Genomic DNA, 23339 nt, shown 5'->3' with positions numbered 1-23339 from the left:
CAAATCTATCGTCACTTCCCCTATTGCCTACTTTATTTTAAACTGCTTATCCAAGAGTTTAGGACTATCCACACAGATCTCGCAGTGGCTTGTATAATACCTGGGAAAGGGACAGACACACACCTCCCAGCTGGATCACACCTGTCTCAGAATAAGATCTCTATGATTTATTCTGATTGCTAATATCTGGAACCAACCAATGTTGTTGTCATTATTTTAAGCCTGTGTTTACACTGATTTCAAATACATGCTATTCTTCATTGCTCTGTCTACCCAGATTTTTACCATCTGTCCTGTCTGAACTGTGGTGATTGGATGACTTCTGTAACCACTATTCAACATCATACTCACCAGCTTTATTCTTGGTTACACCATCTTTGATGACAGACCCTCTGCTATGGGTCTAGAATATTAGATACATACAGGGGAATTAAGTGAATTGGAAAATTATTCCTCATTTTGAAAAGGATCCACACTGTGATTCCTTTGAATATTTATTCCTCTTGGGTATTTAATGTATGGTTTGAATTATTAAAGTTTTGTTTACTTATAACTTCCCAGCAATTTACTGTGTTAATGTGAAGATTCAGTGTTATGGAGCAGGGGAACCAGTTTGAAGTCGAGTGGACAGTAGGAGATTTGAATTCCAATGTACCTATGAGTTACGTGATCCTGGGTTTATTCAACTTTTCACAGCCTTAGATTCTTACTCTTTTCTTTAAAGTAAGAATAAATGATTATCACCTTGGAAAGCCTATTATGCAGGTAAATAAATTATGTACAAAGGTCACTGTATCTATTATAGTTTCTCACTAAATTTTGAAAAGTTCACTATATACAAGTAAAATTATGATTACAGTATAAGTATTAAAACATCTTACACAGAATGTAGGACTATCGATAGTTTTATTTTTCAAATGAATAATTTCCTAATCTATTTACTTTTTAAGATGTATTTGGAGGCTAGAGTTACAGAGAGAAAGGAAGAGAAAAAGAGTGAGAGAGAAAGAGATCTTCCATCCACTGGCTTGCTTCCCAAACAGCTGCAACAGCCAGGGCTGTACCAGGCCAAAGCTAGAAGTCAAGGACATTATCCACGTCTTCTATGTAGACCATCTTCCTTTGCTCTCCCAGGCACCTTAATAAAGAGTTGGATCAGAAGTGGAACAGCCAGAAATCGAACCCACATCCTAATGGGATACTAGTACTGCACCTGGCAGCCTAACCAGCTCTCCCACTACTAGCCCCAACCGATTTTGTGTGTGTGTGTGTGTGTGTGTGTGTGTGTTAATTTAATCATACAAATATTCATTTATACAATAAGGAAAAACCTCCTCATCTTCATCTCATCCTAGGCACCATGAGGTCCTGCCATGAACACCCACCCAGCTTGTGTGCTACACACATACACACATACTACTGACAGCTGGAAGGGGCAACCGCTGCTGCTCCTCATTCACCCAGGGAACAAAAACAGGGCAGGGAGGAGGATCAGCTCATTTCCCAAGCCCTGGGAGCCTTACCAGCCTCTCTTGCTGGGGCTCAGAGTGAACCTGGGGATCTGTTTGTTCTCGTGCCCATGTCCTGGCACCTTGGCCACCTTCAGGCCACACCAGCTGAGTTGACTGAGATTCCCTCTGAGCTGGATTTCAATTTTTTTTAAAGATTTATTTTCTCTTATTTTTTTATTGGAAAGGCAGATATACAGAGAGGAGAGACAGAGAGGAAGATCTTCCGTCCAATGATTCACTTCCCAAGTGAGCGCAACGACCGATGCTATGCCAATCCAAAGCCAGGAGCCTCTTCCGGGTCTCCCACGCAGGTGCAGGGTCCCAAAGCTTTGGGCCGTCCTTGACTGCTTTCCCAGGCCACAAGCAGGGAGCTGGAAGGGAAGCGGGGCTGCCGGGATTAGAACCGGCACCCATATGGGATCCCGGGCGTGCAAGGTGAGGACCTTAACCACTGCGCCATCACGCCGGGCCCCCCAACCGATTTTTAACTGAACAATTCTTCTTGTTAAAAATCTGCACATATTTTTAAATATAACATCATTTAGAGTTTTAAAGGAAATATGTAAGGCTGGTTCTTTTGGAGAAACAGTTTTACATCATTTACTCACACAATGAGATGATATATTTTATAAGAAAAATAGGATATAGAACTCGTACCACTGAATATGAACCCCAAAGTTTTTTAATATTAAGACTTCACAAGCTATATTCCTTCTGTAAGATGCCAGTAAATGTTAAGTAAAAGAAATTAAATAAACCTTATAGGCTTAGCCCCGTCAACATTTCATTAGGGATGTTTTTTTTCTTCTTAGTAAATAATTAGCGATATGTCTTAGAGTTAATAGCTTCACAAATTCAGTAACATAAGGTAGAGCTCCTTCAAAATCCACAGTGCATATTTGCATATCAGAAGACTCAAGAAAAAATTCTGTTGAAGTCACAAATTTCAGGTGAGGAAATGAATGATGCTCTAAGCCAGATTATTTCCTTGCTGTCAAAACACCATTCTTCTCAGCATATTAACTGTAAACCATTGCATAACATTTGTCTGCCAGTTTTTATTTGCAAAGTTATCTCTAAAATGTTATTTTTTTTTGTACCAGGTAATGTCTAATCCAAGCATATTGATGATAACAAATTCAAAAGGGGAGAAAGAAAATACTTTTCCCACAACTATTACCTCTCCCTCTAGCCCCCGCCTGAAACTCTCTTTGCTGTTAATAAACACATATACACATACTCACACACAATAAAATAATGCACAAGGCACTCCGTGTGCATTGCATGTGATGTTGATTGAGGCACCCCTTATAGTTCCAGGGATCAGCAGATACCTGCCACCCTCCCCAGGACTCTAAGGTCAGATTCACCTGTGCTGTGTGTGTCTTGCTTCATCTTTGTAATGCTTCCCCACATCCACCTGTAAGAACATTTACCAGAAGCAACATTCACCACCAATTCCTATTTCAAACATACGAATGGAATGCAGCCAGCTTAGCAGGTTATGAACACGATATCTTTCAAAACAAGATTCTTTAAAGGCTTTCTGGACAATGAAGAAACTTGACAATGATTGTTTTTCCACTCTTTGTAGCTGACAGGTCCCATTCAAGTCATCCATCGAGCAAAGGCTTGCTGTGACGTCAAAGGAGGGAAAAACGAACTGAGCTTCAAGCAAGGAGAAGAGATTGAAATCATCCGCATCACAGACAACCCTGAAGGAAAATGGTTGGGCAGAACGTCCAGGGGCTCCTGTGAGTCGAGATTTCCCTGACTTTCTTTGTGAGCCCATACAACACATGCTTCCACAGCCATAACCATCAGGTTAGGTGTATGTGACCAGATGGATTAAGATAGGGACGATTTCAATGGCAGATTTAATTTCATCTTCACTGCATCTGTGTTATCTTTTTAATCAGTAACAATGTATAAAAGTTTCTGTTATCTCAGGAAGGAACAAAGGGCATTTGCTCTACAATGAAGCTGAAAGGAAAACAAAGCATTTTATGTTCATCACTTTGGGATCTTTACCATAAGTTTTAATGAGGAGTCTTGGACAGAGTAAAGAATGAATCTACATGGACAATCGTTAAATCAGAAGTGCAAACAAATGAAGTTTTAAGGAACAAAAATACAATTGATATTTCGTTCACAACCTGAAAAATATGTGAATTCTAATTAACTGAACCTGAGTCTCTTCCTGTTTGGCAGATGGCTATATTAAAACAACTGCTGTCGAGATCGATTACGACTCTTTGAAACGTAAAAAATCCTCTCTTGGTGCTCTTTCATCAAGACCTATTGAAGACGACCAAGAAGTGTACGATGATGTTGCAGAGCAGGATGACATTAGCAGGTGTGTGCAAATACTTTTTTTTTTAATTTTTGTTGTTTGAGAGAGAGAGAATGAAACTGACAGAGAAAGCTCTCATTCTCTGGTTCATTCCCCAAGGGTCCATAGAGACCACGAATGGAGCAAGGCCAAAGTCAGGAGACAGGAACACAATCCATGTCTCCCACATGGGTGACAAGACCTCTCAGGGTCTACACTGGCAGCAAACTGGAGTTGGGATTCAGAGCTGAGACTGTAACCCAGAGAACTCCATAGTAGACCACAGGCATCTGAATGCTGGGCTAGATGCATGCCCTGCAAATCCAGATTGTAAAACAGAAATGCGTCATCTCCTTGTTTACATTGTATGTTTTAAGAATCTAGAAGCGTGTTTCTCATCTCTCAAGACTTTTATCACTAACCTAACTTATCACTTATTTTAAGCTCAGTATAGGTGATAGGTTATCTAAAAGTCAGTAATTTGTTTTTCTAATCAATTGATTAAATGGAGATAGGCCAAAAAGTTCATGGACAAGTGAAATGAGAAGATACATTTGGGCAGACCTTTAGCACAGCAGGTGTGATGCTGTTTGCGACATTTGCCTCCTAGCTGTGTGTCTGGAAAGCAGCAATGATGGCCCCAGTGGTTGGTCCCTACCATCCAAAGGGGAGATCTAAATTGAATTCTGGGATCCTGGCTTCACTGTGTCCCAGTCGCAGCTCTTACAGGCATTTGGGGAGTGAACCAGTAGTTCCAAGATGTTCATCTGTTTCTCCACCGTTCAGGTAAATAAAAACAAATAAGTAAATAAATAATTTTCAAAGATAAATCTGTTTTTGGTAGAAAAACATTAAAATCTATGCCATTTTCAATAGTATATATTTCTGTGCATTCTTGAGGTTCCCTCATACATGAATTTCATAATTTTTATAGCAAAATAAACTGGCTTCTTTTTTTAATGATCTTTACATAGTTGATTAGGGCTCAGTGGGTCATGGGCTAGTGGATAAGACCACCATTTCCACATTCTCTTTTTTCCTTCCTGTACCTGGGGGAAGAGAGAGACAAAGAGAGAAGCCACACCCACCCTCCCAACCATCCCAGGGGTCCTCAGTGTGGGGTATGCTCCAGGGGCACTACTCAAATAAACTTGTCTTTTAACTTAATTTCATTATAGGTGTAAACTACTATTTAAAATGTAGCAGTTTGTCAGAGCTTCTCAACAGTGTTGTCGTTTCAAAACATTCTTTTCCATAGTATATTCAACATGATTGGATCTGCAGGATTTTTCTTAAGTATATTTATCAGATAAAATATGAAGTTAATAAAATGTATCACCTCCTTTGCTCTGTAATATCTCAGTATTTTGGTGTCATTACTTCAAAATATAACAGAAAAAAAAGACTAAATGTTATCACAACTCCAATTAGCCTTTCTGTAATAAATCTGAGGCTAGCATTGTGGCATCGTAGGTAGAGCCTCTGCCTGCCATTCTAGAATCCCATATGTGCACTGGTTCGTGTCCCACATGCTTCACTTCCAAACCAGCTCCCTGCCAACAGCCTGGGAAAAACAGTGGGAGGTGGCCAAACTGCTTAGGTCTCTGCCACCTGGTGGGAAGACCAAGCTGAAGCTCCTGACTTTGACCTGGCTTAGAGTATTTGCAGCCACTTGGAAAATTAACCAGCAGCTGGAAGATCTTTCTCTCTGATTCTCCTTCTCTCTTTGTAACTCTTACTTTCAAGTAAATACATCATTTGTAAACAATCCCTTTCTTCTGAGTATCAAGGGTCCAACTTTCCATGCCTCACTAGATTAGGATGACTTTACCTCCAAGAATTTGGGGTGTGCCTTTCCAGGGCCAAGGGGGCAGCAGGCATTTCTTCTGGAGGACAGAGGGGAGACCGGCTGTCCCTCCCAGTCACTTCATCTTGCCTTCCTCCCTTGCTCTGTCCCTGGCTTCTTTTCAAGACCCCTTCCTTCTGCTCCCTCTTCTACCACTCATTCTGCCACTCATCTTCCTTTGTCTTTTATTTATTGTACCTTTACATTCTGCTTCTCTCACTGTTCTTTCTGGCCATACCCATCTTTCCCGTGACAGCTACAGTTCCCTCAAGTTGAAGGGCAAGGAAAGGAAGAATCTTATCTACTTAAAATTTGCATTTCTCTAGACCCACCATATAAAACTGGAAAACATCTACTGAGATCACAAAACCAAAAGCCCTGCTGGTTCTTTACCTGGCAACTACAGTGGGGGATGGTCTACATGTTTCAAAACTGAAACTTAAAAGAAAATAACATTTAATGTTGCCAGCCATATGGGATGTAGGCACCATAGGTAGAGGTTTGGCATGCAGTGCCACACATGCTAGCCCACCTCAGCTTGGTCTTTCTAAAATAAATTACAGCCTGCTTTACTTCATACCAGATAGGATAAAAAATTATCCAGCATAACAAAAATATGGAATGCATGCACTAGAGTTTGACAATCACAAATTGGCTTTCATAAGAAGAAATCTACCTTGAGACTCAGTAAATGTCAACCTTGAGGTTGGATGAAGTTCTCAATGGTCATAGCAGGCAATTTACGGAATTTAGAATTTTCTGAACATGAGTGTGTCAAGATTATCAATGTGCACATATTGCATGTTTATCTGGTTTTTTTGAAAAACATTTTACTTTTGGAGAATTTAAAGAACTGCATTTATGTTAATAACTACATATTTATATTGAAACACATACTCAAGAAAACTAAATGTACATGGTTTTGCTCAAGTTATTTCTGAGGCTCAGCTTCCTCTCTAACAAAAATGAAGGAATTGGGGACCAGCATTATAAGCCTCTGCCTCCAACACTAGCGTGTCCTTAGGGTTCCAGTTCAAGTCTCGCCTGCTCCACTTTCAATCCAACCTCCCTGCTGATGCTCCTGACAGGGCAGCAGAGGATGACACAAGTGCTTGGGCCCCTGCACTCATGTGGGAGACACAAGCTCCTGGTTCCTGGCTTCAGAATGGCCCAGTTTCAGGTGTTGTGGCTTTCGGGGAATTAACCAGTGAATGGAAGCTATCTTTCATGAGGGTGATCTTACTCTGGCTCTGTTTCTATAACTCAGCCTTTCAGATAAATTTAAAAATATTTTTAATGAGGGAATTGAATCACTTCTGAGGTTTCTTTAGTTTTCAAAATGTGCGTTTCCTTCCCTCTAACAGAACTCATGTTTTAGTAGGAGATATAGATAAAAAAAGATGGCCATCACATGAATGCTAACATAGGGAACACACAGACTGGTAATGATAGCAAGGAAAAAACACAGGCTATCAAGATTTATACAGGTAAGGGCCATGCCTTACAAAAGTCCTGTGAACAGGAATTCAATTTTTAAAAAGTTCTCCCTTGAAAAGAAGAGTTTAATGCTTTTGGATTAAGAGAAAGCTTACATAGTAATAAGATAGTGAAAGATAATTGAATTTAATACAATGTAATTGAATGTAATTGCTCTATTTAACTCCTACAATAACATTGGTGGTTTTAAATAGTCCATCTGTTGATTGATGTAATAATGTATAATCTGAAAAAAATTCTCATGGGAAAATGTTAAAAGCAAGTAGTGCCTTTGTTTTGACTACCATTCCTAGTAACTCACTTGATTCTTGTTTTCTGATTTATTGTTATTATTCATCTATTGTAAGAAGCGTTTTCTTCCTTTTCACATCTAACTACCTGATAAAGTTTAGCTGAAATGTTATTATCTTTTATAAAACCATGCAATGGATATATTTCTCTTCCTGAAAACTAAATAATTCATGTTTTAATTGAATCTTTCTGGATTTTTCCTAGCCAAAGTCAGAGTGGAAGTGGAGGTAAGCCACACACTTTAATCAATAGCTTCTCTGTAAGTCTTCAACATTTATGTGTTATAATGCTAATACTAATTATATCAGAGACAAAATCGTTTGCCAGTAACAAAGGGGGTCTTAATGTGTTGGAAAAATCCACAGCCTGATCATCAATTTTCTAGATTTTAGTCTTGGCCTCCAGCCAACTGAGCCGCTCGCTTATTCTTGCCTAGCTTGACGGGGATTGTAAGGTGGTCCCACTTGGAGTGTGCACGGGGGCAATCTTGGCCAATGTTCTGGCATAACTAAACGCAGCCCCACTTTCACTCTCCTGTTTGGTTAAGTATTCCTGTTTACACACCTCGGCTATGTCACTTAAAGACCTATAGATTTCCCAGCAACGAAACAAATGATTTGAAATACTACCACCTTTCGATGCCAAAGTCCTCATTCAAATTTCAAGCTTATAATGAATATGTGTATTCCCTCGAAGAGGAAATTCTCATTAAACAGTTGTTAAATAGCAAATTTCCTGAAGAATTAACATAATCAATGATATAAGAAAGGGTTTAAACTTAAAAATACTTATTCACAATGCCACTTTGGGAGGCTGGTGTTGTGGCAGAGTGAAATAAGCCATCTCTGGAAATGGGGCATCCTAGATGAGTGCCAGATGGAGCCTGGCTGCACCACTTCCCTGCCTGCTAGGAAGGCACAGAAGATGGCCCACCCATGTGGGAGACCTGGGTAAAGCTCCAGGTTCCTGGCTTCAGTCTGGTACAGTTCAGGCCATTGCAGTCATTTAGGAATTGAACCCATGGATGGAAGATACCTCTTTCTGTCTCTCCCCTTCTCTCCCTCTCTCTCTGTGTAATATCTTTGCCTTTGAAATTAAAAAATAAATCTTTTGATAAAATATGGCCTTTGATGTGTTTGTTTCAGTTACCATCATTGCTCATGTGTTTGCTTTCCATTCCAACTTGCCTTTATTAGTTATGTCTTGATCAGTATCATTTTCTGGATATCTCTTACTGTTGGATGAATTTTTCTTGTCACTCCCTCACATCTCCTTTTTCCCACACAAGTCTACGTCTCCTATACAGTTTTATTCTTTCCATATTTATTTTCCTCACTCCTTTCACCTCAAATTCACAATACCTCTTATCATTCCTCATTTCTCATTTCAGCCCTAAGAATTCTTTCTAAAATGATAAAGCAACTAATTTACTGTCTATGTAAATATATACATTTGTTATTTGTTATCTATAGGAAAATAAGTTTTTGAACTTCAATGGTTGATAGGCAAGAGGAATATGTTATAGCTAAATCAGAAGGATTTGTTATCAAAATCGGAGTGACTTTTATGTGCCACATTATAAAATTAACAAGATATCTTCTTCCTAATCTAAATGAAGGGATGTTTCCACCACCTCCAGACGATGACATTTACGATGGGATAGAAGAAGAAGATGCTGGTAGCAGGTAAGAATAATCAGTGAATTGTCTTTTTGGAAAATGTTACCTATACTAAAAATGTATTTTGTGTTTTAATCAGGATATAAAATAGGAAATAGCATTCTCAGTTATCAAAAATTATTAGAATGCTTAATTGGCAGCAATAACAAATCAAGAGGTATAATTGTACCACACTTCAAATGACATGGTAGCTTGTTTAGAAAAACCTCTAAGTGGTAGAAGTGAAATTAAAAAATGTGATCAATTGTTGGTGAGGTAGGTATCTCTCAAGCCCTTTCCATTCTTTCATATATCAATTAATAATTGGCTTTCAACATCTGAAGAGTTCATCAGTCACACTCTACCCTGTGTGTAATTACATAATTGTAGACAACCCAAATAAATTGACACCATGTGTCCTTTGTGCCTGAACTACTATTGCACGCTTGACCCTGTAGTTTCAGAATAAAGAATTTTGTTATTATATAACAATTTACAAAACTGTATTTGAGATTAATAATAAAATTCCATTTTGAAATAGCACCTTTAAATATTTAAGATCAGCAATTATTTAATCATAAGTGTAGCTAAATTGATGTTTAAAATTTAGCCTTGGTTTGGTTTTATATTTTAAGAATTGAGAGACATCTAAGAGAAGAAAAATATGATTTATCTAGTAGGAACAGCATCCAAATTCCATGATGTATAAGCTTAGCCGTACTGTCTTGATAGAGCATGAGTTTCTTTGTTGCCTGTATGCTCAATGATCCTAAGTAGCAATAATTACTTTTAAAAATCCTGAATGTCCACCTAATGTCTTCACATCAATGCCTACATGCTCTAAAGCTCTATGCTACAGGTTGAAGAGAAGAGTAACACGTGGTCCTGGGGGATTTTGAAGCTGTTAAAGGGAAAAGATGACAAAAAGAAAAGTGTACAAGAGAAACGCAGAGTCTCTGAGTCAGAAAATAATGAAGGTTCATCGTAAGAGTCAACCCACCGACTCCAGCACACGATAACTACACTAATATGTTAACCAAACGCTACTAATGTTCTGTAATGATAATCCAGCCCTAACAGTCGTAAACCATCTTATTTTCTTCTTTTAATCATGTTAGCCTCATGGAGGGTATCCTTCCAAAACCCAAACATCAGATAATAAAAACTCACATATTCAAAGAGATATACTTTAATTTCTTCTACAACACACATACATTAATATACACATACTCACTCATATACAAAACACGTGGGCACTCCATTTAGTTGGGCGTTCTAAAACTATAATATCACATCTAAAGTTTTCAATTCCAGTGCTGCATTTAGCATATGGAAACTTACAGGGGTAGTGCAATGCCTTAACTGGCTAATCCTCCTCCTTGCAGTGCCAGCAACACAAATGGGTACCAGTCTATGCCCCAGCTGTTCCACTTCCCATTTAACTCCCTAAGTATGGCTGGGAAAACAGTAGAAGATGGCCAAAGCCTTGGGCCCTGGCACCCACATGGAAGACTCAGAAAAAGCTCCCGGGTCCTGGCTTTGGATCAACTCAGCTCTGGCCATTGTGGCCATGTGAAAAGTGAACCAGCATATAAAGATCTTTCTGTCTTTCCTCTCTGTAAATTTGCCTTTCCAATAAAAGTAAATTTTTAACACACACATATGTGTGTATATATATATTTTATAGTCACATATATTATATGTGTGTAGTTATATATAGTTATAGTTAACTATAACTACCATTGACTACCCTTCAAAATATACACTCTTCTTAACATTAATTTTCTAGAAATAAAGGACACAATATGGCCTTTTAAAAAAAGTATCTTTTGATGGAGGCAAGGCAGAGGTAGAGATTTTACACCCACTGGTTTGCTCTCCAAATAGTCCTAGTGGCTAGGGATAGGCCTGGGGTTCCCTGGCAGGAGCCAGAAGCATGGGACTCTACCTGGGTCTCCCGCATGCAGGGCAAGGATCCAAGTACTTGAGCCAACATCTACTTTTCTTTCTGGCACATTCACATGAAGATGACTGGGAAGTGGAGTACCCAGAACTTGAACAAGCAATCCTTTATGAGATACCAAAGTTGCAAGAGGGGGCTTAACCTACTGTGCCATGATACTCACTCCATAGTTAGGAATTTTATTTTTCTAAATACAGCATTTTAAAGTCTTAGTAACTCAGTCAAAGAATGGTGATATATTAATTGTATTTGAAATATATTTCTTCTAGACTAAAATCATTCTAAATATCTTCTTTAAGTAAAAACTAAATCAAGCATTTTCTCTTTAGGTCACCAAAATAACCCCTTCATATAAATTCCATACATTTAGTGAATTGAAAGTGTCTGAATCATGTTCCCTGATATAGGAAAGCCTTTTGTTTTTATAAATACCTAATATATTCACCACATTTAACTGAAGTCTTCATAAGATGTTAATTCCTTTCTGCTTGAAATCCTTTTGGAAAACACCAAAACACGTTAATAAGCTTGAAATTTCAACAAAGCATAAATAGAAATATCTGGAGCAGCGTTACTCAAATATAAACCTTACATAGAAATAAAGGACTTTTCTCTTGCTTCAATGAAACCTGTATCAATTCTGATCTTGGATCATTAATTAATTCATAACCCTGTGACTTAACCAGTCATTCCTGTGCCGTGCACCATTCTTTCGTGTGTGTGTGTGTGTGTGTGTGTGTGTGTGTGTGTGCGTGCGCGTGCCTGTGCCCATGCACAGAACAGGCATACTTCAGAAAGTGGTAAAGAAAAAGGCCTTTTTCTCTTACAACTAAATGCTACCTAATCCCAGTTTCAGATCACATCTATTAATGAGCACTCATTCTAGTTTAAGTGGGTATTTCTCTCTTATTCACCATTCTCCTGTGGAGAACAGGTGTATATATATGCACCTGTTGTGGAAGCATGGTCATACGTCTGTGTCCTCTGTTGATGCTGATGCTATTTTTGTCCTCTTTATTTCAAACAATTTTGGTCCAAATCCATTCCACGGTATTCCATGTCATACCAAAATATTGAATATATTTCATTTATTCTGGTATATTACTATGTGCAAATTTCATAGAACAAATCTGAAAACACTTATCCAATGATTGTGGGTAAAGTAAACCAATTAGCATTTTCACTTTTATTTGGCTTGAGACTTCAAAAAAAAAAGCTTACTAAATTATATTTTGGATAGATGAAAAATGGGACTTCTTGGAGAATTGGAGGATAAGAAAGAAATGATTGGCTATCATATACCTCTCCTCTACATAAGAATCCATTGCCACATTCATATCAGTCTAATTGTTTTCTCATTTCTCTTTCAGTTTCCCTTCTCCTCCTACACAACTGGGTAAGTAACAAAAACTTAAGGTTAGTGTATACGATTATTTTTTTGCCAATGGAATAGCGCAATGCATTAAATGTAATCACAGTGTCTTTGTTAAGTAATAAATTGTGTAGCTTTCTTAAATAGCAGAATGATGGACTTATAACTGTTGCTGAAGAGCTATACTGTTGTAACAATAGGGGGAAATCAGTAGGATCAGTGGGGAGGGTAAAAGGGAAATTTCTGAGCCTATAGAACTATATCATGAAAAATAATAGATAGATAAAATTATGTAGCCTCTGCAAGAAACTTTAACTTAGATGAATATAGTTACTCAAAAATAAAATAGGAGTATGAGTAAAATAAAAATGTTGATGAATTTTAAGTTGTTCTTTCAGGAGCTGCTATAGTGTTGGGAGTAGCCTGGAGCGTTAGACACTAACACGCCTTACACCTCCTCTCTTTGGCTCAGCCCAAGCTTAATGTACTGGATATCTTCATAAAAGTATCTAATTATAAACCAGGCTATATGCTATCATATAGTCTAAATATATTTCCTAAATATAATTTTATCTTCTGAGTATTGCTTGCTTATTTTTTTAAGACCAAAATATCATATTTAGAAATTTTCAATGTAACATTATTTCTTCTTTGTGTAAAGTCAGATTATTATTTTTTTTTACAAGTTCCTGATACAATTCTTTTTTTTTTCTTATTAATAAATTTTATTTTGACATTCTTTACATAGTTAATTAGGGTAAGAAGGTTCAAGGGCTACAGGAAAGTGGATAATACTAGTATGTTTTCCATATTGTTAGCTTCATATTCAAAGGGGGGTATTTAAGGGAGAAGCCCACCCAATTTCCCACCCTCCCCAGGTCCCGGATATAGGGCATGCTCTGAGGTTCTTGCTCAAGTGGTCTTGATATTGCCACAGTTATGAATCACTGTCAATCTTGCCACTCCAAGCACTATGAGATCTTTGAAAAATCCACTGATTGACATAGTCCATCATAGCTGAGATGGTTGGTTGACCTGTTCTGTCTTCTCTCTTTTCTTCGTTAGGGTTCTGAGTCCAGCATTTAGATTAGGAAGATCTCCAAAGAAACTTCTTGTATGTGCTAACAAGTACAGGGCCTGGCACCGTCCATCGCTCCAATCAGCTGGTGGTTGCAATTCCTGGGTTGGTTCTGTTTTCACTCCCGACTTCCACTGGAACCAATGGGTGTTGCAGTCCAGCCTGGTTCTGCCCAGCACATACTTGGCCCTCACATAAACCAGCAGGAGCTGTAGCCTAGGTTGGAGCAACCCACAATAACCCCAACCAGGCCCACCCCCTACCCTGGTTTGCCAGTAAGTGTAGCAGTAATCCAGTCTGTCCCACATCCCATTCCACCCCAGCCGCTGTCTTAGTTTTATGTCCTCCCATGGAAGTGGTAACCCAAGAGGGATGAGCCCACTATTTCCCTCCCAGGCCTCTCCCACTCCCAGATTCCAGTTGATGCTGCCCAAACAAACCTCGCCCACTTTAATTTTGTTTGCACCAGTAGGAATAATCCGCCCAGCCTGGCCTTTCCCTGATCTAGTCCACCTGAGGCGCACAGGTGTGGTAGCTCTGCCTAGTCTGGTCTGCCCCCATCCCAGCCCATGCTCTCCTGTGGAAGTAGCTGTCCAGCAAAGGAACCCTCCCTTATTCCCCTGCCAGCTCTGCCCACTTCCTTTCTTGTTCTCAGGCTGGTTGGGCGCTGCGGTCCCTTCCGGTACAGGCAACCTCACCTCGGCATTCCATAATGTGCACTAGTCTTTGTTGCGACCGAACCTGGGTCGACCCACACTGGTACCTGGATTTGCCAGTGGATGACGTGGACAGATTCAGCCTGGTCTTGCCCCCACGTCTGCCAATTGTATGCCAGTGGGTAGTTTTCCATGGCTTTTTCTGGGCTGTTTCCTATCATGTTTCTTGCGTTTACCTGCTGGGTCTGTGCCCTGCCAGAGGAGTTGCCCAGGCTCCTCCATCAGAACCTCTCCCAATGCCAGGTTTCACGCTTACCAGTGGGTCCATGAGCCAACCCTACTCAGTCCACCTCCTGTCATAGCAGGAACTGTGGCTTTTCCTGACTGGCCTTCAACCCAATCTGGTTCTTGCTGTTGGATGTTCCAGCCCAGCCATGGTTTGCCCATACCCACGTATGGCTCACACATGGCTCAGTAGGGGTTTGAGACCCTGCCTAGTCCATCCCACATCTGCCCTGGTCCTCCAGAACACCAGGGGGAGTCGGGGTCCGGCCCAGTTCGGTGCATTCAATCCCAGTCCACACTTGTGCCAAGGGAGACTACAACTGTTTCCAGATCAGAACGCAGCCCCCTTCCAGGCCACGCGCCTCTTGGTGGGAACCTCAACCCAGCTAGGGTTGTCCCCTTTGCTCCCCAACTGGGTCTGTTCCCAGCCATAGATCACATGCCTGCCAATGGATGCTCTGACTCAGCTTGACACAGCCCCTCCCCTGTCCCGAACTCTGCCTTAGACACTGTGGCTTAGCGTCCCAGGCTCCCACAGACCAGCAGGTACAAGAGCCTAGCTCGGCAAGACCTCTGCTCCCTCCTGGTTTCTAGTTTTACTTGTGGGCTAAGGTTTGCTCAGTTGTGCCTAATCTACTCTGTTCCATTACCAGTTGACACTTTGGCCAGCTGTTGGAGCTACTTGTGCAGGACAAGCCCCAAGCCATAGCTTCTGCATGACTGGTATTTGGTGCTCAGCATTATTAGTGATTACAAGTTTTGCCAAGGAAGAGTTACTGCCTGTTTCAGGTCCAAGAAGAACAATGGGTTCAACCTGGAGCTAATTAAGCAGCAACTCAAAGAACCAAATCCCCCGAGCTCCTGGGCCGGGCGGCCAGCAGGCGGAGCCTGGCACCAATGGCGCACTGGCCGCCCGGGGAGAACGGCTCACCATGTGCCCATGGCGGCCGTCCGGGATCCAGGCATGAGACACCCCGTCCTGAGACCCACCAGCTGCCAGGAGGCTGCTGGAGGTTTAAATAACCCAGGCCCAAGGTCGCGCCCCTCCCAAATCCCATTCACCGCCCCATGAAGGCGGCGGGTGGGCCCCGGACCTGCCCAGTCCCGGAGGCCTCCCCCCCTCGGTCTACTCACCCCGAAGGAAGCGGCCCCCGAAACCCAGCAGGCCCGGGGAGAACGGCTCACCACGTGCCCATGGCGGCCGTCCGGGATCCAGGCATGAGACGCCCCGTCCTGAGACCCACCCAAGTCAGATTATTTTTTAAATATGCAATGAGACAGATCTTTAAAATATTTGCTAAAATTTACATTGAACAAAATAAAATGTTATCTCATTAGAATACTTAGGAACTTCCTAAAAGCTTATTTACCTTAATTCATTTTAGTGTGTTGACACATTTGTGACCTAATCCTTAGTATTCATAAAGGTATTTATAACACCTAGGTTTAAAATGGAATAAATGTAATCCAGTCATTTAAGAATATTTTTAGTTTTATTATGTTTTCAACAGTGCATGTGTATGAAATAATAATTTTCATCCTTCTGGAAAGCAATGATCTACCATAGCTTACAAGCATTTATTTTGGATTTTTTTCACATCGTTGTGAAAATTTTGTCCTATGACTTAACTAATTGAATAGAAAGGGAGGGAGGGAGAGAGATGGAACTGGAAATGAAAGTAGCATTTTTAAGGGCAATCACTTCCCTGCCACTATCAGAGACCACTTCAAATTGCTATGGCAGTAATTCCTTACAACGTTTGCAATACTTACCACTTAGTCTGCATATGCCATGGCATAATCTAACAGAAGCAAAGAGGAAGCATTTCTCCTGCTTTCATTAACACAAAATCTTAGAAGGAAGAAAAACATCTTCAGGTTGAAAAAGTCATGGAACCAATCAAAGTCCTAGCAACATACAGCTTCTCAATACCTGCTATTAGCAGAAGTACCTCATTAACATAAATATCCCTTTCATTTGAACAGTGCCACACAAGAACAGACCAGTCAGTAAAGTAGAAAGGAAGAAAACAATGAGGGAGAAAGGGCGAGAAGGTCAAGGGAGGGAGAGAGAAAAGACGTGAGAGACAAGAGCATAGATAGAAACATAATAAAATATACTGTCACAACTGTAAGAATCCTAACTCAGACCTCTACCTTTTACTACTGGTAGCCAGTACAACTAATTTACTTGTAAGAAGTTTGCTACTCATACTTGTGAATCTTCAAATAATCATAATCACTGTTTCAGGTTTTCCCCCCAGATAATAACAGTTGCAATCATGGCCATGTGATGTGCAGACCTCTTGGTGGATAAGGATTTCCCATCTTTTGTAACAATACCTCCGGAAAAACATACACAGACACCAGAAAACTCCCTCTAATTCCCTTGATGCAATCCTTAAATTACCGTGGCAAGTTTCCTATCATAATTGAAAACACTTTCCAATCTTGTTCTCTCTTCTGTTAGACGTTGGAGATGAAGTTTATGACGATGTGGATGCTTCCGATTTCCCAGCACCACCCCTGGAGTTGAGGTAATTAAAATGTCTTTGTTACAATGACACTGCTTGAGATCATTCTCTGGAATGAAAGCTCAGTGGGAGATGGGAGGCATGAGGGCGAGCACCTGTTGCAGTGCACGCTTCCTCTGCTTCTGACTCATCTTCCTGATAATAAGCGTTCTGGGAAGGAAGAGATGATGAGTCTCAAGAGTGTGGGTCCCTGCCACCTATTTAGGAAACCTCAATGAGTTGTGGACTCCTAACTCAGCCCCGGCTATTGCAGGCATTTGGAGAATGAACCAGCAGATAGAAAATCTCTCTCCATGTCTCTCAAATTAAAAAATGAAAATAAATAAACCAACAAACAAGTTTTGAAACCTGTTCAGGTGTATGCCTACAGCGCATAAGGGTGTTTGCTCTGGCCTCCTCCTTACAGCTCTATTCTATTCGGATCTAGTTTTAAATTCTCTGCTAAGCCTTCTATGTCCTTCCCACAACCCTCCACTCCAACCACACTCCCACCTCCTGATTTTCGTTCCTACTCCTTGTCGCTGATTCACTGCCACCCTGTGACACAGCAATGTCGTCATTCATTGGGAAAATGTATTTGAGATCCTGATCACAGAAAATGTTGGATTCTCTTCCTCTCTCCACATTGACTTGTCTCAAGCCAATCTCACCTTGAATATATTTTTAGGTTCACTCCTCAGGCTTCACTCTTCTTGTTCAAGCCCCTTCTGTCCTTTACATAATTGGATTTTTATGGGGGGAAAATGATTTTTGAAAAAAAATCAAGTACCTTTCTTTTTCACACATACACACACAAAAAAATCCAAAGTTCTGTTTTTAAAAAAAAAAGTTGGAGAAGGCATTGTGCCATAGTAGGTTAAGCTACTGCTCAGTATACCCACATCCATGCCAGAGTCCCTGAGTCAAGTCTTGGTTACTCCAGTTCCTGCTAATGTGTACTATGACGGCCCGCATCCCTGTATTCCTGTCACCCACATATGGGAGATCTGTGCTAACTGTCAGGCTCCTGGCCTTGTCCTGGTCCAGCCCTGGCTGCTGTGGGCATTTGGAGGATAAAGTGAGGAATGAAAGATGTGTGTGTGTGTGTGTGTGTGTGTGTGTGTGTGTGTGTCTGTCTGTCTGTCTGTCTGTCTGTCCATCCATTTCTCTGTCATCTTGGCTTTCAAATACATAAATCTTTGACCAGTTACACCCAACAAAGTCATCATTCTTCAATGTACCGAAGGTTTCAGTTTCATTGTAGGCTAAAAGTATGTAAAAAGCTGTGAAAGTCAGTACAAAAGGAATGCCTTTTGACAATCATTTGCAGCAGAAAATAACATGGAAAGATACTTTTTCATCCCGAGATACATATGTGAAGTGACCTAATGCATTCTCTGAATAAAAGCTAGAGCGGCCCTCTCTTCTGAGACAATAGAAGGATGAATTAAAAAAAAAAAAAACGGTAAAAGGATGAAAGTAGCATAAACAGAATTCAAAAAATGAGGTGAACTGGTCAAAATGCAAGATTGATTTCTGAGCATTTGTTCTTTTACCAGCATTGTTAAGCCAATTTTACTGAACTAAAGTCAGTAATCAGGATCAAAGAACCTGAAGGAAAATATGCCCCAGTCATGTATGAAGATCAAGTTCTCCAGGCAAAACAAACAAAGATGAAAGGAGACAAGGGCTGCTTGGTCAGCTCTACACGGAGGGCTCATCTCATCCCCAGGCACACAGCCAAGGTGGCACATTCCTCGGCCTGGGGAGCACCTTCCTCCAGCTGCTTCTCTGCTTCGTGTTACTGTAGAAATGCCACCACAGGCCATCTCCTGGCTCTCTAGGAAGTCGGTCACATGCTGGCTCCTGCCTGCAAGCAAAATAAACCCCAGCTGATTCAACTTCATTAGATAGGGACCATGACTACTTGTTTGCTTATTTATAGTTTCTTTTTTTTTCTACATGTATTTTTTATTGCATTTAATTGTATAACAACGTTTCATAGGCTCTGATGTTCCCCCTGCTCCTCCCCTTACCCTCCCCCCATGGTGGATTGCTCCACCTTATTGCAGTATTACAGTTCAAATCTAGTCTTGTTTCTTTCAATGCAAGCATGTGCCTTGCATAGTCTCCAGTATCTTATTGTGTTCTAACATTGTATTCTAGCTTTAAATAAATTCAAAGGCAGCCTTGGGGCATTTTTAGCATCCATCTGCTCTTGCATCAAGATGGACCCAGATTGCTAATCTGGGTCAGTAATTCCATGAATGCCTCGGCTACGATTAAGGCAGATGTTGATGGAGGCAGATGCAGCCGCTGAAACTGACTTCTGTAACAATGCTTTTCGCAATAGACCAACTTAGTACTAGCACTCACAAATCAAGAGTTAAATGTTTAAATCAATTACACATGAAACTTTATCTTAGCTACTCAAAAATTAATATCAGTGTTCAAAGGGTTTCTTTGTTCACAAACATTCTTTCTTACAATTTCCTTCTTTTTAGCAATTTATACTCTTCCCTGACATTCATATTAACTGCCAAATGGCTCTCAACTTGGGTTACAAAAAACTGTCGCAAGAGGAGCTGTTTAAATAGGTGTGTTAGTACCTCGATTCTGTTCAGATTAAGTTAAAATTTAAAATTAATTTAAATAAATAGGAGTTAAATCCTATGTATTATCATTTACAAAAACCAGTTTAAAAAAAGTTTATGAGACAGAAAGGGAATGAAAAAGAGTACTTTGTCTACTGGTTCATTCCCCAAATGCCTCTGACAGCTTGGGTCCGGGCAGGCTGAAGCCAGGCAGAACTCCATCTACATCTCTCACATGAATATCAGGGACCCGGATAGTAGAGCCATCACCTGCCAGTTCCCAGGGTGTACACAGAGGAGGTTGGAACAGGGAGTGGAGTTGGGACTCAAACTCTTGGACTCAGATGGGATGTGGGCACCCTGAGTAAGGTTTTAATTACTACACCAAACGCCTTCGCTGCATCCATTTTTCAAAAATACATACTTCTAAGAGCTTTGTCTAAGACTTTTGCCAATCACTAACCTGCCCAGGAAAGATTTAAAAATTTAGAGGGTTCAAGAAAAGGTATAGGAAGCCACTGGTATATAGTCGTATTTCAACTATAACTCGGTAACTTTATTTGGTTCAATAAAATTGACAATCTTTCACTTCTTTTTAAACTCATAATCTGTAGTCTCTTGAAGGATTATACTCTGTTCTACAATGTTCTCATTTACCATAATGCATGGTACTGGTTTTCTAAGAAAAATAATTAAGAACCAAGTTCACTAACAATTTAATGTTCTAAATTTAAATCTCTACATATATTTTTATGTTTTTCAAACAATGGCTTGTTTTATGTGCATTCTGTTACTCTAGCCAAGGAGTGACTATTGGAAAAACCAAGACAGAAGAAAAAGACCCTAAGAAGTTAAAAAAGCAGGAAAAGGAAGAAAAAGACTTCAGGAAAAAATTTAAAGTATGTCATATTTCAATATCATACATGCCAAGATGAAAGCACTAGTGAAAAAAATTCAGTGACTTTTAAGTACTAAAATACCTGTTTTAGAGTATAATTCTCAATATTGTAGTTATCCATCACAGTGCCTTTATTTTCCACAAATGTTTTAGACTTAATTTCATCTTTATAACAAAGTGAGCTAGCATGCATTTTCAATCTTACAAATATGTAATCTGTAAGAATATGTTTGTACTTAGATATAAACACAGTTTGAAGAGTTGCTATAATGCATTAGTGAGCTTATGAACAACTTTGGTCCCTCAAAATTTTCTTGAATATTTTATAATACTTTTTGAAAACTATTTAGCAAACAAGTTCCTCATAAGTCTATCAAGAAACAGATTCACGATATGCACCAATAAATCGTTTTAATGTTTTTCTTTTTTTGTTGTTTTAGTATGATGGTGAAATTAGAGTCTTATATTCTACAACGGTTGTACACTCCTTAACTTCTAAAAAGTGGGGGACCAGGGATCTACAGGTAAAACCTGGTGAATCTCTTGAAGTTCTGCAAAACACAGATGACACCAAAGTTCTCTGCAGGAATGAAGAAGGCAAATGTAAGTACTTATTATACCTGGGCACCATACTCCAGGATCTGACAGCCAGTGCTCTGGTGATGACTCTGCCTTTAGGAACTCTCCTGGCCTTAGGCTTTGAGGGTAGCTATGGAAAATATGAAGAAACTCAAGATTTTACTCTGCTGCCATCAGTGTGTTTTATTTTAACCTCTTTTCATTTACCATCTACTAGGTGTAAACTAGGACATCCAAGGTAATTGCCAACTTAGTTCTCAAAAGGTGACCTGCTAAACACCAGCATCGTAAAATCCTTGTAGGGGTGGGCATCTGACCTACTGGTTATCCCGCTATTTGGGACCCCCACATTCTAAACTGGAAGACCTGGGTTCAGGAACGAGCTCCACTCCTAGTTCAAGTTTCCTGGAAACGCACACCCTGGGAAGCAGTAGAGGATGGCTCGGGTAATGATTTCAGGTCTCCTCCAGGAAACCTGAATGAAGTTTCTGGGTTCCATGTAAATCTGACCCAGCTGTGGTTGTCAGGAAAATTTGGGGAGTGAACTGGCAGATGGGAGCTCTCTGTTTCTCTCCTCCCCAAATAAATTGTGTGTGTGTGTGTGTGTGTGTGTGTGTGTGTGTGTGTGTGTGTGTGTGTGTGTGTAAAACAATGAACTAAACAGAAAATACTTGTGTTGGATAAAATTGCACGAACCCATCCTTGACTCACTGGTGCTGGAAACCAATGGAATCTGAGTCCTCTTGCTTAGCTTGTTCACGCCTTTGTGTACTAAAGTGAAAGCTAAAGTGCTGAAGCAGTGAGTACTTCTTGGCTTGATTCTCATGCTACACAGAATCTTGCATCTAGAATTCCCAGTTTTCTTACCTTGTAAATCAACTTGTTTTCAAATCTCCCATCTGCTGGTTCAGTCTCGAATACCTGCAGCAGCTGTGCCGGGCTAGGCTGCAGCCAGGAGCCCCAAATTGAACCTGACTGTGGGATGCAGCACAAAAAGTCCACTTTTATTTTTGTTCACATTAAAAATAAAGCTTATGTAATGTGCAAGGAAACATAATTTAAAGCTATGCTGTCCTACCTTTGAAATCAGAGAGCCAACATGGCCACCGCGCATGCACATGATCGTTGTGTGTGCAGTGCAGACTCTGAATTTGATTTTAATGGGGGAAGGATGAAATAGAGACAGGAATACGTGGAGTTTCCCAAAAACAACACAGTAATTCCAGGAAGGGGGAAATGGATCTAAAGTTATCAGGGAAGAGGTATAGTTGGTTTTTCCAAGGAAAATATAGAATGTGGCTGCAAAAGATAAAGGAAAGAGATGGTATAAAATTAAGATTTGCAGCTCACTGGAGATATTGTTGACAGAACTTTATGAGATAAAGAAAATCCCCTTGCAAGCCAACACTTGTAGGGATCTTTGGTAAGAAATGGCCTGCAGGGGCTTGTGTCATGATGCAGTAGCTGAAGCTGTAGCCTATGGTGCCAGAATCCCATAGGTATGCCAGTTCGTGTCCCAGATGCTCCACTTAGAATACGGCTCCTTGCTAATAGCCTGGGAAAATCAGTAGAGGATGGCCAAAGTGCTTAGGCCCCTACACCCATAAGGGACACCCAGATTTCCAAAACTTTAAATTTATGTGTTATGAATAACTCATTGACTATTTTAGGAAATGATGATGAAAAGAATGTGACATCTCATTAGATAAGAATCAGAGAAATAAGTTGCAGGGTTTATAGTCATGTTAAGAAATTTTTGCAAATTGTATATGGGTCAGGTGTTTGGTACAGCAATTAAATCACAACTTGGGGTACCCTCATCCCATACTAAAGAAGCTGGGCTCATGCCCCCACTCTGGCTCCAAACTGGTCTCCTGCCAGTACACACGGGATGAGGCAGCGGGGACGTGAGCCCCTGCTGCTCACACGGGAGGACTGGACTTTGTGGTAACTTAGCTCTCCCCTTTGAAAAGTAATTCCACAAAATGTCACTAGGCAAGTGGCCAAGTGAACATATCAGAAAAATGATCCCTTAGATAATTGGAGATGAACACTGCTGGGCTATCTAGATGTCATTGTCCCTCCCAGTAGAAAATAAATTCCGGCATCTATGCGCCATCTCTGGTCCTCAGGAGTGGGAGGCTATTCCTGGGCAAGTTCAGGGAGTCAGGATGGATGCTGAGCAGGGTTACCAGGACAGCGCAGGAAGCCAAATAAAAACTATCAGTAAAAAACTACTTTAACCGCAGTGCTGTCGGTTGAACAT

The 23339-nt window shown here is 40.4% G+C and overlaps 1 protein-coding gene across 5 annotated transcripts in view; it reads left to right on the top strand.

Moving 5' to 3' along the window:
* Positions 1-23339, top strand: part of FYB1 (FYN binding protein 1) — a 134340-nt gene that overhangs the window by 101707 nt on the left and 9294 nt on the right. For 3 of the 5 annotated variants that reach the window (XM_040977484.1, XM_040977482.1, XM_040977483.1), the window contains exons 8-16: positions 3106-3265; positions 3723-3867; positions 7682-7704; positions 9096-9162; positions 9982-10119; positions 12469-12494; positions 16960-17026; positions 20396-20495; positions 20935-21097. In XM_040977484.1, the coding sequence (XP_040833418.1) occupies positions 3106-3265; positions 3723-3867; positions 7682-7704; positions 9096-9162; positions 9982-10119; positions 12469-12494; positions 16960-17026; positions 20396-20495; positions 20935-21097 (889 nt within the window). The remainder of the gene's footprint in view (positions 1-3105; positions 3266-3722; positions 3868-7681; positions 7705-9095; positions 9163-9981; positions 10120-12468; positions 12495-16959; positions 17027-20395; positions 20496-20934; positions 21098-23339) is intronic. The other 2 variants (XR_005883532.1, XM_040977485.1) reach the window with 2 other exon arrangements.

This window comes from Ochotona curzoniae, unplaced genomic scaffold (genome assembly GCF_017591425.1).
Source record: "Ochotona curzoniae isolate NIBS_2020 unplaced genomic scaffold, NIBS_Ocur_1.0 contig_2754, whole genome shotgun sequence".
Classification (NCBI taxonomy): Eukaryota; Metazoa; Chordata; class Mammalia; order Lagomorpha; family Ochotonidae; genus Ochotona; species Ochotona curzoniae.
The sequence above is the reverse complement of the archived record's forward strand: the minus strand, read 5'-3'. Positions and strand labels throughout refer to the sequence as shown.